Genomic DNA, 18588 nt, shown 5'->3' with positions numbered 1-18588 from the left:
CTTTATGTTGATATTCCCGGATACATTATAACTTTGGTAGGTTGTAATAATGATATTTGCATTTTGTTTTCATTCATTCGCTGCAGCTTTGAACAGAATCATTCTTGTTCCTTTCCGTTTGGTTGGGAAGTTTTTCGAGGCGCGAAAGACGTTGTTTTCACAAGTATTTTCTTTTGTAAGCATGTATATGTTACAGTCAATGTGTAAAATATGATTCACTCAGGCAATTTATTAAATATCTAAATATTTCAGTCATATTACAAATTGACTGAATAATCCATTCATTTATTTAACCGACTGACTAAAAATGATAAAGACGATCAAAAGAGCTTAAACACATCACAATATATTAATTATGCTAAGAAAAGAAGCCAAACAATACAGAACTGTACTTGGTGATGATATTAAACATAAACAAATATTTGGAATTCGTTATCATATTAATAAAGATGGACATATTTTTCAGTTAATTTGTAAAATAAACTGCATATTAGGCGTTTAATAAATTTCCTTAGTGAAATCTGTTTACATTTTGAATGTAAACATATACACACGGTAAAATAAGCATTGTTCAGATGAAATATTTACTTTGTGTTGCAAGTCAAAATAGTGTACACGAAGATCGCACAATTACCAAGCAAGTGACTTATCAAAACTGCATCACCATTACCGATGCTCCCAACAAATATACCTACATTTCCAAAACTGTATTTAATTTTTGTTGATCAATGTGACCATACGTCCTTCTACTATCAATAAAAATGCGCTTACGAATGGCTAGCACAGGTTGCGAACAAGTCTAGATTTCTGCTATATCATCCGGGTACTCACTGGGAAAATACAGTAATGCACAGGTAACAACTACTCCTGCGGAATTGCTTTAGATCAGTGCTCCTTTGTACGTTGAAATACTATATATTGTGAATGCCAAAATGATGTATCAAGGATCAAGTAGAAGATACATTGACCGTAGCGCTGGGAGTTTATTCAACATACCCCTGAAAATAACACTACTGTATCTTATTATTTATTTTAGATGAAGCAGTCAAAGCTCACTTCTCCTGGCGGCCATTATCAAACGGCCAGCTAAAACACAACCCCGCGCTTACGTCTACAGGTCTCTTCCTGTAGTACAGTAATCAGTATTCTCTCCCTCAAGTGTATCCTCCATGATATAACCCACCCTCATTAATTACATGCTGCTCTTTTCCAGCCTCACGGCTATGGAGCTGAGATAAAGAGTCCAAGTCATCATAAAGTAATTAGGATCCAATAAAAACAATGCGCCGCCAAACCTCATACATATTATCACTGAAAGTCGTACTACAGACGGTTAATGTCAAATCACAATAAAAGCATTTCAATTGCAATGACATGTTCCAGGACCATGTATTCTCTTAACACCATCGGATTTAGAAGCAATGGTCGTATAAAACAAGACAGATCTATTTAATCACAACAGTATTCATGTTATTCCCACAAAATCACATAAAGAAAGGAGACATTAGCAAATACATGTGTATTATCATTTTTCGTCAGGATAAAAAAATTTTCTCTCCTTGTTACCACCTCCAGGTTCAGCTAAACACGGGTCCTCCTTTGGTCAAAAGTTTGTTCCCCCTCTAATGAGTGTGCCACGCGTTGCACACGAGTGGCGGACGGGGTGCACACCCGTGTGCAACGCGTTGCACATGGATATCACACGCGTGGCCAACCCGATGCACACTGGTTGCGTAACGCGTTGCCCATGCGTGTAAGGGGAATGAACTTCTAGGCAGTAGTGTAGATATAAGTCCCATATAGACAATACTAGTAAAATCCTATATATTTTTTATATTTGTATACTTATCCTGCATAACTCCTTAATGCATATTAATATTACTGCTTGTTCTTGACAGAGAAAAGTGCTGTGTTAGTGTCTTTGCTTGAAGAAGTTGCTCCAACTAGCTGAGAGGCCAGCCCATCACACAGCTCCCACGTGACCAAAGGAAGTGACGTCACGGATCCTCACATTATTCTGTAGTCCGAAACATTGGTCCGAAACATTACTCCTTAATGCATCTTTATTGGACAGAACCGGAGGTGGGCATACCTTCAGATGTGGACTTTCATCTGTTATTTCCAATCCTTGGCTGTGTGGTTGGCATCGGGTGACCACTCCATGTGTGGGAACCTCCCATTCCCTCAGCCCGTCATCGGCTGTGTGGTTGGCATCGGGTGACCACTCCATGTATAGAAAACTCTGTTTCCGTCAGCCCGTCTTCGGCTTTGGTCGGCCTGGATGACCATTACATGGAAGGGAAGAGTCAGGTATGTGTTGTGTCCTGGTACTGCGCAGCCTGACAGTAATGCTCGGTTAGGTTGAGACTGGAGCACCAAGCCGTATGCAAATGAGGCATGAACCTTCCAGTCCAGGGCTTACGCCAGGGGAGGTCGAAAGGCCAGCTCTGGACTTGGAGGCGTGGTCAATGACGTGTAGTAGTAGGGACCTGCTGGGCCACTACTAACGGACCAAAGCTGTGCCTGCCTTGTACATCCTCCAATGCGAAGTCTTGCAGGTAGTGACTGGCGAGGGCCGTGTTGGTTCGCCAGAAACATCCCTCCATGATGGCGCGTAAAGAGCAGTTGCTGTGTAGCGCCATGGTGGAGGCAACCACCCGGATCTCATGCGGGTTGTTGGAGCATGGGGGGTCCAATCCCGCTGCCTCATAGGCCTGGAGGATGATGGCTCATAGCCAGAGGGCAATCGTGTTGTGGCTGACTTCCACTTGTGAGGTCGCAGATACCGGTACGAAGAGGCGTCGTCGTTGTCTATGGCGTTCCTTGGATCGTCGGATGTAGCAGCGAAACGCTCTAACCGGACAAAAATGGAGCTCTAGATCATCTTCTGCACCCACAATCGATGAAAGAGGGGGGATGAGGAACGATCTATCGGGCAGGCCTGGGAGCTGATTCTTTGCAATCAGATGCACGGCTCCGTGTGCTCCCTGCTCAAAGCGGACCCGTGTGACGTCTAGGGCGTGTAGCTCACGGACACAGGCTGCTGGTGAGAATGATGTGAGAATGACGTTCAAGCCCCAAGCTGGTGTACAAGATTTCGCCTTTTGGTCTTCCAGCCTGAATGAGCGGAGCAGAGCCTCTAGTTCCGGGATTTACGTCATGCGCCCATCTTCCGGAACTGCCAGGACGGAGTTGAGCGCCACAAGGTAGGTCATGATGGTACTGCCCTTGAGCTTACACTTGTGACGCAGATGGAGCATAGTACGACGTGATGGCCCTAGCAGCTCTGGCCGAGTAGCCTTTGGCGTCCAATGCTCTCTGTAAATGGACCAGACGTGAAGACATAACCTGTCTGGTCCTGGGTGTGGCTGTCTGCTGTGTGGGTGGATCAGCAGATTTGGCCAATCTGGGTGTGGCAGTGGGTTGACGCCGGACAGCTCTCTGAGGTCGACGAACCAAGCCCTCGCTGGCCACCAGGTCGCGATCAAAGTCAAATCTGATCTTCTGGACGACTTTGGGAAGGAGTACAGGTGGCGGAAAAGCTTATACTGTTAGTCCTTCCCAGGGGACACTGAAAGTGTCGACTGCCCAAGCCAGTGGATCCAGCACTGGAGATATGTAGGTTGTGGATCTGGTAGTTCTGGCTGGTGGCGAATAGGTCTATGTTGGGGAGACCGTGGTCTCGACAAACAAGAGCGAAGGCATCTGGGTGAAGTTTCCACGCTGTGGGAGCCACTTTGCCTGTCCGAGAGAGGGCATCCGCTAGGATGTTTCAGCAGCCCGGGATGTGGTGGACCTGGAACTGAATCCCCAGATGATCCACCAGGTGAAACAATCAGAACGTCTGTTGAAGGAGCTAAGTCGAGTGAGTCGTTCCTTGGTTCCGAAGGCACCATACGACAGTGATGTTGTCTGTCAAGGTGGAGAGCCGGGCATGTCTGAGGGCCTTCTTTCAGTGAGTGATGGCCAAGATAAGCGCTTCCAGTTCGAGGTTGTCGGTGGACCACAGCCCTGAGGCGACCTGTCCCTCCTGGTGTGCGCCCCATCCCTGTAGGGACGCATCTACGAAGAGGCGTAGAGAGGTCATAAGCCTTGTCAATGAGACAATCGTCCACCACCGGAGATGCTGCTTGAGATGACCTGGGAGGACGATGGATATGGAAGGGTCCTGGCGTCTGATGCAGGGCGCCAGGAACATCTGAACCTTCCTCTGTAGGTAGGCGTCCTCGATGTCCAGGCTGATGAGCACCTCCTGCGCCTTGATCCGGGATCGCAGTAGCCCTGTCATCCTGAAGTAAGGTGGACGGGCCAGGTAGCGTTTGTTGCAAGCGCCGAGGTTGTGGATCATCCTGTGCTTGTCAGAGTCCCTCTTGGGAACCAGGAAGATGGGTTAGTAGAAGCCCGGTGTTATGGCTGGGGCGTGTACAACCTCTATAGATTTCTTGTCTAGCAGCGCCGTGATGTTCTGGCTCAGTAGCTGCTGTTGGGTTGGGGGGGTATGTGTCCACTGTGGGTGACGTCGTCAGTGGCGGGTCGTCTACAAGCGTCTGCTTGTACCCGTGTTGGATGATGTTGGTGACGTGACGGGATCTCCCAATCCCGCCAGAAGTGAGCCAGTCTCCCTTCTACTGGGGTGTCAACAACTTGGACGGCTGGGGGTGGGAGGTCCCAGTGTGCGTGACCGGCGGTTCACTGGAGGTCCCTGCGGCTGGCGTTACCCCTCTTGGGGTAGCCTGAGTCTGAGTATGAGCCTGAGGACTTTCCTTTTCACTTGCCTCTGACTGGAAAGGTTGAGGTGTAGCCCCACCCCCGAGTCCTGAGTGTGTTGCGACGTGGTTGGTAGGAGCCAGACTGGGACGCCTTAGCAAAGTCTGGCTGACACCCTGGCCAGGACCTTGAGAGCCGTCTCATTACGGGCGAAGGCTGAGACCCGGGCGTACGTCTGGGATATCTTTCCATTAAAGAGGTCAGAGCCGGACCAGGGTTGACGCAAAAGTTCTCTCTTGAACCCTGCATCCCAGTTGGACAAGCCAAGGTATATAAGGCGTCTAGTGGTAGTGAGCTCGATCGGAGCGGCGCGCATGTAGGAGCGCATCTGTTCCACCTGTTGTTGGAGGTAGGATACAACGGTAGTTAGATGGTCAATCCTATGGGGGTTGTCCTCCGCTAAGTCCTGCAGTATGGCCCTAGAGGACGACGCCATCAGTGAGAGAGGTTTGAGCATGTGGCGAATCTCAGTCTCCACGTAGGCGGTGCATGTCCTCATGCGGTGCATGTCCTCATCTAAAGAGCAACTTGAAGTGAGTGGACTGGGAAGTCATCTCGTCTATAACGTCGGACCCTGAAGTACGAAGTCAGTGACAGCTTACTGAAATCCTCGTCCAGAGCTGAGATCATGTCTCTGATCAGTGGGTCAGGAGGGATCGAAGTAGGGTCCGCACGGATGGCCGTCTTGCTATCGACCTCTAGGCCGGGCGAGGTAGCGATAGCCTCCAATCTGTCTGCCAGCCAGTCTGCGACCTGGTCAAGACCCAGGTGGGATCCACTGTCCATAGGGGTGTCGTCATAACAAGGGATGAAGGCGCCCTCCGAGGAGTCGGATCGATAGCCACTGGAGTGCCTGCTAACTGGGGAGCGGCTCCTAGATGTATGACCTTGCCAAGAAGATCTGCTGTCACTCAGCCTTGAGGATGTACTTGGCAAGTGCGCAGGCATCTGTATGGACGCTGTGCAGATAGGCGCCATCTGAAAGGCCGCTAGAGGAGGTGTCTGCGGAGGCGCTATGTAGAGGTGTCTGTAAAGGCGCTGGCGTCGGTGGCTGTCTCGCCTGTAAATACTGAATGTACTGGAGGAGGGAGGCGTCTATCATGGGCATCTGTGCCATCGGTGACCTTGGAGGCATTGAGATGTACAATTAAGGCACAGGGGGTGGGCATCCCACGCCGACATATTGCGCCGGCACTTTGAGCAGGAGGGCATGATACAGAGTTGTCATGGCGACTGATTTACGACATCCATTGTCTGAAGAACATTTGATTGCAAAGGCTCATTACCCTGGAGCCATGACATCTATATGCCTTGAAACACTTAATTGCTGTTATTTATTAGATGCTAATCCTCTTTGTTAATCCCCATTTTTGTGTACATCGACCGTCTGCCATCCTGAACAGGATGTGCAAGTATGTCACTGATGATTTACTGTTTACATTTATATTTATTACTTACTAAATGTCAGGTGACCTTGGCTATATAAGCCTTGGTCCAGGGAGATTGAGAGGGGAGAAAAGAAAAAAGAAAGGTCTTACCCTTAGCCTAGCTAGGGTTAGGCTGGGTGCTCCGGGGCACCTAGACAACAACCACTACCACTATGTGCTGACCAGGCACATAGTGTCTTTTGTATGTATATATCTACATGTATAAAGTAAAACTGTATATACCACAAGCCATCGTCTCCAAGTTGTCACTTCCTACTGAGAACCGTATGTCGGCCCCTTGCATATACGTGTATGCAAATTGTTCATTATTCAACGTCGGACCGACACGCGTTGTTAATTTGGTGGAGCTATCAGGTATGACAGACTTCTTAGTCTGTCCTTTCCTGTACCTCTTTGCAGCAAGGCATATGGTTCACAATACTGTAGGAAGTGACAGTCTCTTATTAAAAGGATATACTACCTTCCTGAAGGCCAATCACCAAGAACGAAGAAACAGCCTGTAACAAGATTGAAGAAAGAAAAAGAAGCTCTTTGATCAAGAACAAGTTCTCCGATCTCAAACCTTCCCTGCTTGAATATCTTAGCAACACTGCTAAGTCTTCCCCTTCAAGATGTCGTTCCTGCACATGACCTAAGAAAAGAAGTATACACGTGTATCCCACAGAGATCCGACCACCGCCATCTTCATGCAGACCCTGTACAATACAGAAACCGCCTCAAGATGGGCACCTACAAGATGGACACTGTGTACAAGATATCTCATTGGGACTTACTAATTTATCTGCAACTAAGCAGTGTATGTATGCTATAATTTGTTTATCCCACTGTGTGGGTTTATTACCACAAACGTAAGACAACATACAACAAACAAACAATACGTGCGATGATACGCCAATCGTGGGGTACCAAGCAAAAGAATATAGAACGCAAACCAGTTCACTAACGGCTGGCTATGCAAAATATTCAAGATGGCTACTTGGAGCAACAAGACACCTGGCCTTATGTTTTCTTTTGAGAAAACGTCAGTAAGTGTCTAATAAAGTTATGCACATGTTTATCAAACATAGAATGTACAAAATACAAACCGTAGGCACAACACAAAGACAAAACAACATTAACTCAGATAGCAAACACGTGTAGGGTTGGAATCAGTTTTATGTTACAGGAAGAAAAACAGGTCTTCTCTCATCAAGTGACAAGAGTAATGTGAAGATCTGTGACGTCACTTCCTTTGGTCACGTGGGAGCTGCGTGATGGGCTGGCCTCTCAGCTAGTTGGATCAACTTCTTCAAGCAAAGACCCTGACACAGCTCTTTTCTCTGTCAAGAACAAGCAGTAATATGCATTAAGGAGTAATGCAGGATAAGTAAAAAATTTATTTTTCCCCAGCAAAAGCAATCATGAACAGCTTCCTTCATTGTGTTCACGTAAATGTACACAAGGCTTCTGACAAACTGTACTTTATTTTAGATCATTGGTGCACACATGGAAAAGAGGCCAACCATTTTGAAGGCTGCTAATAAACAACCTATGGATGGTTGAACGAGTAATGTTCAGTCAAAAAACAAGAATTAAATATGATCGATTACATATTTTTCGAAAATCAGAGAATATGACAAAATTAGAAATGTATTTAGAGTCAAAACAAGATTTTAAAAGATATGTAAGGAAAAGCAGTTTATTTTCACTGAAGAAACAACAGATCACTTTAACTCGGCAATAAGTGATAAAAATAGTCACGTATTTTGGCGCACCCTAAAATCACTGTTGTGCGGTAAAGGTGATTGGGAAAGTTTGTCCCCACTGGCTTGGTATACACATCCAAAAGCATCGATGCCAAACTGATTTGACAAGTGGTATTGGAGTTTGTAAGAGAACATGATTGTCTAAATTGTGAAAATTGCAATAATGCGGATATGCTTTCAGATTATACGAGGGCTGAAAAGTTCTAAGCCTAAGTGGGATATCTCAATCGGATTGAAACAAACTTTTGCCACCAACAAGTACAATCATTTAATGAATCATAGACATAAGAACTGCAACTGTAGTGTTATTATTGTCTTTGTACCAGACCATCTTGTGAACCTACCCATTGAAATCACCAGAAATGGACAAAACTGGCTATATAGGGGCAATCATCAAGTACCTGCAACTGAAAGGGCTAACTCCAACACAGATACATGCTGACATGGTCTACACTTTAAGGGATGATGCCCCTTCCTTTTCCACTGTAAAGAAGTGGGCTGCGGAATTCAAGGGTGGCAGAGAGAGCCTTGACGATGACCCGCGTCCAGGAAGGCCTTCAACAGCAACCATTCCGGAAAACATTACCCGGGTGCATGACATGGTGATGGCTGATCGATGATTGACCACTCGACATATTGCCAGTGTTGTGGGCATCTATCTCTCATGAGAGGGTTGAGCACATTATCACCAAGTTGGGAATGACAAAAGTTTCTGCAAGATGGGCGCCAAAGCTCTTGACAGCGGATCAGAAACATGTCAGATTCCTGACGTTCCGTGACAATTTATGCCGTTTTGAAGCAGATCCCGATGATTTTTTGTCCCGATTTGTAACCATGGATGAGACCTGGATCCTTCTGCTGGAAAGGTGATGGCTTCAGTCTTTTGGGATTCCAAAGGTATTCTGCTGATTGACTATCTTGAAAAAAGGCCAGACTATCAATGGAAGATATTATGCTGACCTACTCAGACAGTTGCGTGAAGATATCAAAGCTAAGCGACAGGGAATGCTCACAAAAGGAGTCCTGTTCCACCTAGACAATGCTCCTGTTCACAAATCGGTGGTTGCCATGTCAGTGATCCATGATTGTGGCTTCGAACTCATTGACCCCCTTATTCACCCGATTTGGCCCCGTCAGACTTCCACCGGTTTCCCAAAATGAAAAAGGAACAAGCCGGTCGCCATTTTCCTAGTAATGATGTCGTCATTTCCGCTGTGAATGACTTTTTGGGGGGTGGCTGAAGAAAATTTCTTCTTAACCGGCATCCAGGCCTTGCAGCATCGCTGGCAAAAGTGTGTAAACCTGGAATGGAACTATGTGGAGAAATAAATGAAAACCATCGACTTGGTACGGGTCTTTCACAGTTACGCTTAGAACTTTTCAGCCAGCCCTCGTATTATATATCGAAAGATGAAGTAAGACAGGCCATAAAATCATTAAAACCGTGTAAAGCTCCAGGATGAGATGGTTTGCCACTGGAATTTTATAAGAATGCTTTGCACTTTCTTCCATATAAACATCTATTGTTTAATACTATATTGGATTCTGGAATTTTCCCCAATTCAATGTTGGAATAATATTGCCTTTTTATTAAGAAGGGAGACATGTCTGATCCTAATAACTACAGGGGTATTTCACTATTAAATGTAATTGGGAAATAGTTTCCATCCATTACTGAAAGTAGATAACAACAGACACCGAGCTGGTTTTCAGACATGATCATGCCACCAGCAATAATATCTTTGTTTTACAGTCTTCAGCACAAAAATATCTTCAAAAACCAAGGCATCATTTTTATGCTGCATTTATTGACTTCCAGAAAGCTTCGAATATTGATTGCAGTAAAAAATTACACTGTACCCCTTCAGCAATTTCCGGTAAACGAACTGGTGATGAGAAACTTGGTCGGTAGAAATTTGAAATTTGAGATAAAAAATCACCAGACATGTTACCGTTTACATTGTATTTTTTGTTCTGCTAGGCATTGTTTTTCATCCAGGGATTAAGATTACCTTGTGTATTTTCTCGTAAACTAAGCCGAAAATATCAATCAGCAGTACACACGTTTTCTTGGAATCTACCGGTGATTCGGGTAAAACTTACCCAATGATATAACTTTACAGGATTTTTTTATCAGGAATAATAAATTCAAATATTTTAGTTGCATCTTTTACTAAATATACTTTAAAAGTTATTTTTTTCACATGGAACACTGTCGAGGCTCCTGCAAACGTGATCGCAAGAACTACGAGTTGACATAGAATCGTCAAACTACAACAAATATGACTTTTAATGAGTCAAAGTATGGCATTTATGATATATGTATCCATTCTCTGTCAAATAAAGTTCTTTTCAAGGCATCAATAGCGGTAATCTGACCGTGTTTGCTGTGAATAAAGGTGAGTTATACAATCTTCTGATAGCTTCACACGATTTCGCCGAAATTAATTAAAACAATATTAAAAGGAATTTTAAATAAAATTAATAAAATAAGTTACAAACACAGGTCCAGATATACAGTGAACACTTTTTGTAGATGGACAGTGTAATTACATGATTAATTTGTGTATGGATTTGTTGACATGGTATTTCTGGTGTTACGTGCTCACGGTAATGTCTGCGTTGGGGGAAAAAACATCAAAACTCATTATGGCAAGTGTTAAGCACACCCCCTTTTACACAGCTGTGCTTTTTGGAAAATATGGTACTGGTCTGCGAACTAAAGACTGGTGGTACCACCAATCGTTATGTCATGCCACCAGTCAGGATAGATCGTGACTGGTCACACGATCGATCGTGAGGTTGTACGACAGGTGATACCATCAACTGTCAGGTGACAGGAACAGTAGCACGACCAATCATGCAACTTCTTCACCCGTGATATTGCATGACTGCTGGTACGACCATGTAAGACCTGTCTGCGACCTCTTACGATTATGAATTGCAGGTCAGAAGTTTTGAGCATGACCATCGACCTTGCTGCGACTGAATTTGCTGTGGCGATCACTCACGACCTCTGCGATCAGTCGTGTGCTCTTCATACGATTCCAACATTTTCCGGTTGCAGATAGGTCGTAACCTGGTGGCAAGCCCGGTGTGACTGGGGCTTTACCCATTACCATGCAAAGTTGTGAATAGCTTTAAATCCTTTATAAAATTGAGAATTAGTAAGTTTTAAGCAAATGCAAAGTTATGGACAAATGGAAGAGATGGATGGAAATGTAGAATGCACCACAATATAAGCTCACATGACTTTTAGTCAGGTAGGTTAACAAGGCAATCTAATGAGACTTCAGATAATGTGGAGATTTTGATGCAGTTCTTTTGAAAGGGTGGGTGAATAGTTGAACAGACACAAACATTAGCCAAAACCCCAAAACATAAATTTACAATGAGTTCAAAGTCGCTTGGTAACATTGACTCAAAAGGTCCCTGTTTTTCACAGGCATTCATTCCTTCCACTACTTTTGCTAAATATTCTGTTCACCAAGACAAGTTGGTGAAGAGCATAAGCATATCAGGTCAGTTTTGTCACCTTGATATTAGATACTGTTCTCAATGAATAATAATCTTATGCAGCTTAAATATGTATACATACTTGATAGAAATAAACTTTGCCCTTGAGATGAAGCTGCCAATATATGCCACTGATGTTTGCCTGAAAACTGTCTCTGAATTGGGATTCTGAAACCTGGTCCAGAGATAATCAATGAAGCCATCTGCAAGAGCCTGAAAATGAATTAGGAAATATTTCACAAAATTACAATCATAGACAACAAACATTGCAAGTCAGTTGAACGATTTATTATAGGGTTGTGCGCCCTTACTCTGATTTTGGGTATGAATGGGCTTTGCACATCTTAGTGAGATGCCTAGTCGCCTCCAAGTGAAAGGAAGACCAAAAATTTGTTGGGGTTTCACACCCACAACCTACTGACGACCGGTGGATACCAATGAATTACTGTGGGGATGATTATTCTGTGATACAGGAATACCCTTAACCCCAAACCCCCAAACAACATATCTGATCATTTTGCATATAGATATTTGTTGCAGCATTTGAATATGAATAAATATTGGTTACATAACCTTAGAACATAACTAAATATTTTGAAGTGTCAGTATATTATTTGGACACAAGCATTCATTCTGTCATAGAAATCATTTATTGTTATAAGCCAATAGAAAGTGAATTTTATTATCTATTCTGATTAACACTATTACAGTCAAACTTAGTTACTACATGTACAACATCAAGTGATCCCTGAAAACAGACAAGTTCACTATGTTGATGCTATGTCCATGCAGTGGGATTTGGGATGATGCTTGACACAGGTTGTATCATGTGTGATTTTGTACCAGCTGAAATACTTGGGAGGTTACAACTACAGATGCTGGACAGCCAAATTCAACACAAACATTCATCTGCATTGCGGGTAACTCATGAGTAGCTCTATGATTACTACCATATGTCCTCTATGCCCCTTGTTATTTAGCCCATTGGTTTACAAACTGAAAAATATGCCCTTGGAAATAAATTATATTGAAAAATTTAGTGATCTCTATAACCGAATGTTTTCAACACTGTTGTAGCACGCCCCTTTGTGACTCCTATATGGCCTGTTAGATGTAATGTAGGTGTAGTCTGGTCATTCTGTGATTTCACCTCAAGAAAATTGCAACAGAATATTTTACGACTGTTTCCTTTTAATTGAATGTATTTGAGTTTGTATTAAAAAGTCTACAAAAATCAACCTTCGGGAAAATGGTTAATTCCCGCATCAAAAAAGATTAAAACCAACGAGGAGAATATGGCACCTAGGGGCCGCCGTACATCAAGAAGAGCTCGCAAAGGGAGATAATTCGTAGTGATCCTGCTAGTGCCTTGGAAAATATTCAGAAAAAAAACAACGATAACGGAGCCGTATTATTTCATGGTAAGTTGACAAATACACATTTATTTAAAAATGTAATTAATAATGATGAAAATAATAGCAGTTGGCTTCCGGTATACTTCTAACATGCCCATCAACCATAAATTGTGTAGCGTCGTCTGCTATGTAACTAGCATAACTACGGATGCACCAGCAGAGAACATGTGTGTTAAACACGACCGATAACCATATTCCTGTCTTTTATAAATTCATCCAACATTGTTACAATTATTAGAAACATAATTATGTGAAAAATCATATCGAAAAGTGGAAAATCAATAAAAACCTTGGATCCACCTTGATAAAAAAAAAAATGTATGGAAGCCCATGAGTGACATGATGTATAATCATTTGCGTAATGCGTACGTAATTTGCAATTCATTACAACCAATCTTGACAATATTGATATCGGAACAAGTTATCTATTTCTAAAACACCCAATATTGACATTTCTCGTCTTGAGTGCATTTGTTTTACTGTTTAAAGTCACAAAATTAACACTTTTAACCGGCTTGTAACTTTTTTTTTTGTCTGGGAAATTGGTGAAAAACGGAACCAGGAAAATTCAGCAAATGCAGATGTAATTACTTGAAATATATAGGAATTTAAACAACTTTAATCTCTTTTGGCACGATGCTGCAAGACATTTTTCTTCTTTCAGAATTACGGCTACCATTCTGGAACGGCATGATCTCAGACAACAGCATCAGTCGATTCTGTCTCCGTTTCTTGACTTGAAACTAAATTTGTAGCAGGAGTAGACCAAATACTGTCCCCAAAGATTGTTTGGAATACAGCAAGGCACTTGTGTGTTTATTCGCCGAAGGCCAGGGTTTGATTCCCCACATGGCTGCAATGCGTGAAGCCCATTTCTGGTGTCCCTCGGGGCAATCTCATTAAAATCAAATCTTTGTACTCGCTACCGTCAAACAAAGATCTGAGACATCCCATTAGGGTCGCGTCAGAACGACCTTTCATCCGACCAATCAGAGCGTCGCTTACCAGATCATGAAAGTGACAGTCGGAACGTGTTTTCTAATCATGCAACCACGAAATATTTGACACGGGGTATTCCGAACGACAGTTACGGGTTTTATGATTATATCCATACAATCTAGGCCATCTATAAGCCATTCCAGAGTGTTCTTCTTATCAGTTTTAATTTTTTTAATCGAGAATACGTCAAAATATGTTTCGAAGCATAGTCGCCAGTTGGAAACTAGTGTCGTTAAGCTCGAAAAAGCTGCTTTCTGATTGGCTAATGTCGATTTCTTGTCAGTCATTTCATTGGTCGGTCAAAATTCGAGAACGGTCCTTCTGACGTGACCCGTAATGGGATGTCCTCAGATCTTTGTTAAGCGGTAGCGAGAACTAAGATCTAATTTTAATGAGATTGCTCCCGGGGGCACGGGTGGCCCAATTGTCTAAGGCGCCGCGATTCGTTGTGCAGAGTTGCGTCCCTTAGGCACACCAGAAACCTATGATTGTGGGTTTGAATCCCGGTTCGCCCCGATTATGTTTCTAGGTTTGTCAGCATCATACCCGTGCTCGTGAGTTTCACCGAAGAGGTAAACGTCTAAGACCTGCATCACTTCGGGCTTTCCTCCCACATTAAGCTGACACACCGTGATATAACTGGAATAATGTCAAACCCAACTCACTCACTCAGGTGTCCCCCGCCTTGATATAACTGGAATATTGCTAAAAGTGGCGTAAAACCATACTCACTCACTCGAGCGTTTGCCATATTGATATGCTATGCAATAGTCTATGATTATCTTGTACTTATACTCAAATTGAATAGATTCGCTCGCTAAAATAAATGAATCTATAGTCAGTATAGCCTGTGTTCACTCAGTGTATCAGTGACCGTAAAAGATAACCGGCTGACATGAGTTTCGCCGGGGCCCCTTTCACCAGAATAGACTATAGTCGGCCAACTACCCATGCGCTACCAAGTTCCAGTTCTTTATGATATTAACATATTTATTTCCATAAAGTGGAGGGATTGGCAAACAAGCAAATTTTGCTTATCTGAATGCCTCTCCCAAACATGATACACATACAAATTACAATGTATTAAAGTGATATGAGAAATAGCATACATGATATAATTGACATTAAAGATGATTATTGTTCTGTAAGTGTTTTATTACTGGATTATCTTTCGAAACTACAGCTACGTTATATTATTTACATCTAGCACAACAACATCACAGTATCATATATACTTGCCGTAAAAGGCGACTGTACTTGTCGTTAAAGGCGACTACTAACGGGATTGGTCAGAATCGCTGACTTGGTTGATGCATGTCATCGATCCCAATTGCGTGGATCGCTGCTCATGATGTCAATCACTGGATTGTCTGGTCCAGACTCGATTATTTACTGGCCGCCGTCATATAGCTGCAATATTGCTGAGTGCGGCATTAGTACAAAAACAACAAAACTTCTGAATTATGCAACCAATATACTTACTTTAACGAATGAGTGTTCAGCTATCAGTAGTTGTGAATAAGCATCGGAGTTTATGAAAGTTGGGATTTATACCACAATAGTTTGGTAACAATTTTCTTTCAAATCTAAAACAAGTATACTGGAACATATGATATTCATTTCCCCTTGTACGTGAGTCAAATTCGGGCAGAGTCTCAATCAAAGGAACATTCTGCCATGACCCGTTTCTACGAACAAAATAGTATTGTACGAAATTGTAAAACTTGTATTGAAGGACACTTGACTTATCAAAATCATCCATTGTCTTTGGAATTATATAAACGGCAAGACTTGCATCCAAATAACATAAAATAGCAAATATTTCTGTCGGAGGCTTGGAGGCTTGCTCATTGTTACCTCAGACTGTCACTGGCTACAATTATTATTGGCTATGTATGACCGCCCCCCCCCTCCCCCCCCCCCCCCCCCCCCCCCCCCCCCCACACACACACACAATTAGGTGATTTCTTCCACAATTAGTACATTAAGTTCTTAAAATGATATATGAAGTGTGATTATCTTACATTTGAATATAATATGTATGACTTCATTCCAATATTTGAAAATCTATGGCAACATTTAACTTCTCGGCCACTCTTCATATATGTCCTCTATTTGACCTTGAACTACATTATGTATTATAATGAATTGAATTGTCCCTGTGATATTTTTTATAAAGTAAATAAAAGTTGTATACCCAGATTGTTCTTTAATTTAGTTATATTAGAAAGAAAACTATAATAAATTTGAACTCTTCCTTCCTACAAATATCCAAGAATACGAAAATACGAATTATATAGGCCTATATCTTGTGACCTTGAGAAAGGTCATTCCCATGAGTTGATTTGGGTAGACTTTTTTTTCCTGAAAGCTGACATGCTACCAAATAACATAAAGTATGAATTAATTCTGTTGCAATTTTCTTGAGGTTGGCCATTTATTTCGACCAAAATGACCAGACTAGTGATATTCTGGATACTCAGTGTGACAAATTGAACGCATATGACAGACGAACCATCACCATTAGTGGATAATGAGATCACTCTGGGTCCCGTTCCAATTCAACAAAGTATTTTGTGCAACTACTTTTTTCTTTGTGGAGGTGTAATTCAAGTAGAAATTTCAGTAAAATTCAAATATTTTTTACATTTGTACACTTATCCTGCATAACTCCTTAACGCATCTATTGCTTACCTTATGACAAAGAAGACAGTGCCTAGCAGTAGTCCTTGATGAAGAAAACAAGTTATTTTCACCTTCAGTCTACTTTTGCAAGGACCCATCACCACTGTTAAGTGACTGTCCGATGTGACGCCACATCTGATCACATTCCTGCCTGTCACTGTGCTAAAATATTCTGGGGCCATAGTGGGGAGGCAGGTCAGCCCTTAGACGCAGTAATGCAGGATAAGTATACAAATGTAAAAGATTTAGATTTTACTAAATGTTTTACTTATCCTGCATTACATCTTAATGACTGTGGGTATACCTTCAGATGTAATCCTAAATATATATAAACCCTTCATGTGACACACGTGTTAAGGGAAACGAATGACGTATCAAGCGCCGATCGGTTATACTCGTTCAATCTTTTCCATCAGGGAGAAATGAGGATAAGTCAAGGTAAACAAACAGTACCAAGAAAATAACGTAAGGTAAAATCTAAAAATTGAGTTATCCAGCCAAGGCTATAAGCCTGATAATCCCCCTTACGGGCGTGTCAAAACACTGTGGGAGTCAGGTAAGACTGGCTCCTGACAGGAAGAGTTCATTATTTGCGTCAGGGGACGGTCACCTGACGGGCTACTACCACAGGGCCAAAGCAACGAACGCCTTTGATGTCTTCAAGTGCCACATCTCTTAGCTAAGCTGGCAAGGACACTGTCGGAGCCATGGTTGAGGCAACCGCTCTGATCTGAAGATTATTTTCACTCAGTGTATCAAGGTTGGCGATCTGGTATGCCTGCAGAACTACAGGTAACCATAGTGATATGGTCTTGCGATTGACTTTGGTTGTGGACATTTCCTTGTGCCACGCCTAGTCTTGAAGTGGCGGATGAAAACTCGTGTAGTGCTTGTACAGGGCACCATCATCTTCAACCCCCACAATCGTGGAGATTGGTGGAATGGTGGAGGACTGGTCAGCTTGTCCTGGTAGCTGATTCTTCACTATGAAATCCAAGCACAGCCCGAGGTAAACCACTCCCTGCATACCATGCTCAAAACGAACACAGATGTAACTCACTCACTTGCGCCGCTCTGGCTAATGCCAAGAGAAAAAATGTCTAACTGGAGAGGTTGAAAAAGTATGATGCATTGAGGGGCTTAAGAGGGGCCTGCAATTGAAACGTCTCTGGGTGGAGCTTCCAACCTGTGGTAGCCACCTTGTCTGGTCGGGATAAGGTGTCTGCCAGAATGTTCTGATATCCGGGGATGTGCTAGCCTCAGAAATTGTTGCCCTAGGTGATCCACTAGATGAAAGAACTGTAACGCATGGCAAAGTAGGGAGTCAGAGTGTGCAGTCCCCTGATTGCGCAGTCCCTACACCACTATCACCATACTGTTGTCTGTGGAGATTGCGAGTTGTACCGTAACTCCTCCTGCATATGTGACATTGCCAGAATGAGTGCCTCCAACTCGAGGTTGTTGATGTGCCAAGTACATTGTTTTCCTGACCACAGGCCTGAGGTTTTCTGGCCCTGTAGATGTGCACGCAACCCCTGAAGAAAGGCGTCTACGAACAGGTGCAGTTTTGGGGCTAGGCTGGATTAGGAGATCCCTCCTAAGATGTTGAGATGTGTCCTTACATGAGACAGTAGAGTGATGGCTGCATACGGGTCTTGACGCCTGATGTAAGGTGTCAGGAACTGTTGTATTGGGCGTAGGTGTAATTGGCCTCTGCTCGTCAAGTCCTGGGCTGTTGTGAGCTATCCCAACAAGACTTGCCATTGGCGAAGTGTGAGAGATTGTTGCAGGGCAGGTGACAGGTGATGTAGGATCTTTAGCCATCTGTCCCTCAGCACAGATAGTTAATCCTGATCTGTCTGGAACAGACTTCCTATGAATTGGAGTCGGCAAGAAAGAATCAGTTCCCAAATGAAATCATAGACCCCAGGTGAAGTCCAGATGGTGCACCAAGTTAGCCATGTCAGGATGACTCATGAGACAGTCATCTCTGTAAGACTTGAATCAGATGCT

The 18588-nt window shown here is 43.1% G+C and overlaps 1 protein-coding gene across 1 annotated transcript in view; it reads right to left on the bottom strand.

Annotated features, from left to right (window-relative positions):
* The window catches only part of LOC139468155 (RNA polymerase I-specific transcription initiation factor RRN3-like), a 346794-nt gene that overhangs the window by 69001 nt on the left and 259205 nt on the right, over window positions 1–18588 (bottom strand). Inside the window, exon 12 of the mRNA XM_071249934.1 lies at window positions 11559–11689. Within this exon, the coding sequence (XP_071106035.1) occupies window positions 11559–11689 (131 nt within the window). The remainder of the gene's footprint in view (window positions 1–11558; window positions 11690–18588) is intronic.

The sequence above is a fragment of the Haliotis cracherodii genome, unplaced genomic scaffold, assembly GCF_022045235.1.
Source record: "Haliotis cracherodii isolate W230 unplaced genomic scaffold, xgHalCrac1.p SCAF_2, whole genome shotgun sequence".
Taxonomy (NCBI): domain Eukaryota; kingdom Metazoa; phylum Mollusca; class Gastropoda; order Lepetellida; family Haliotidae; genus Haliotis; species Haliotis cracherodii.
Note: the sequence above shows the minus strand (reverse complement) of the source record. Positions and strands in the feature narration are given on the sequence as shown.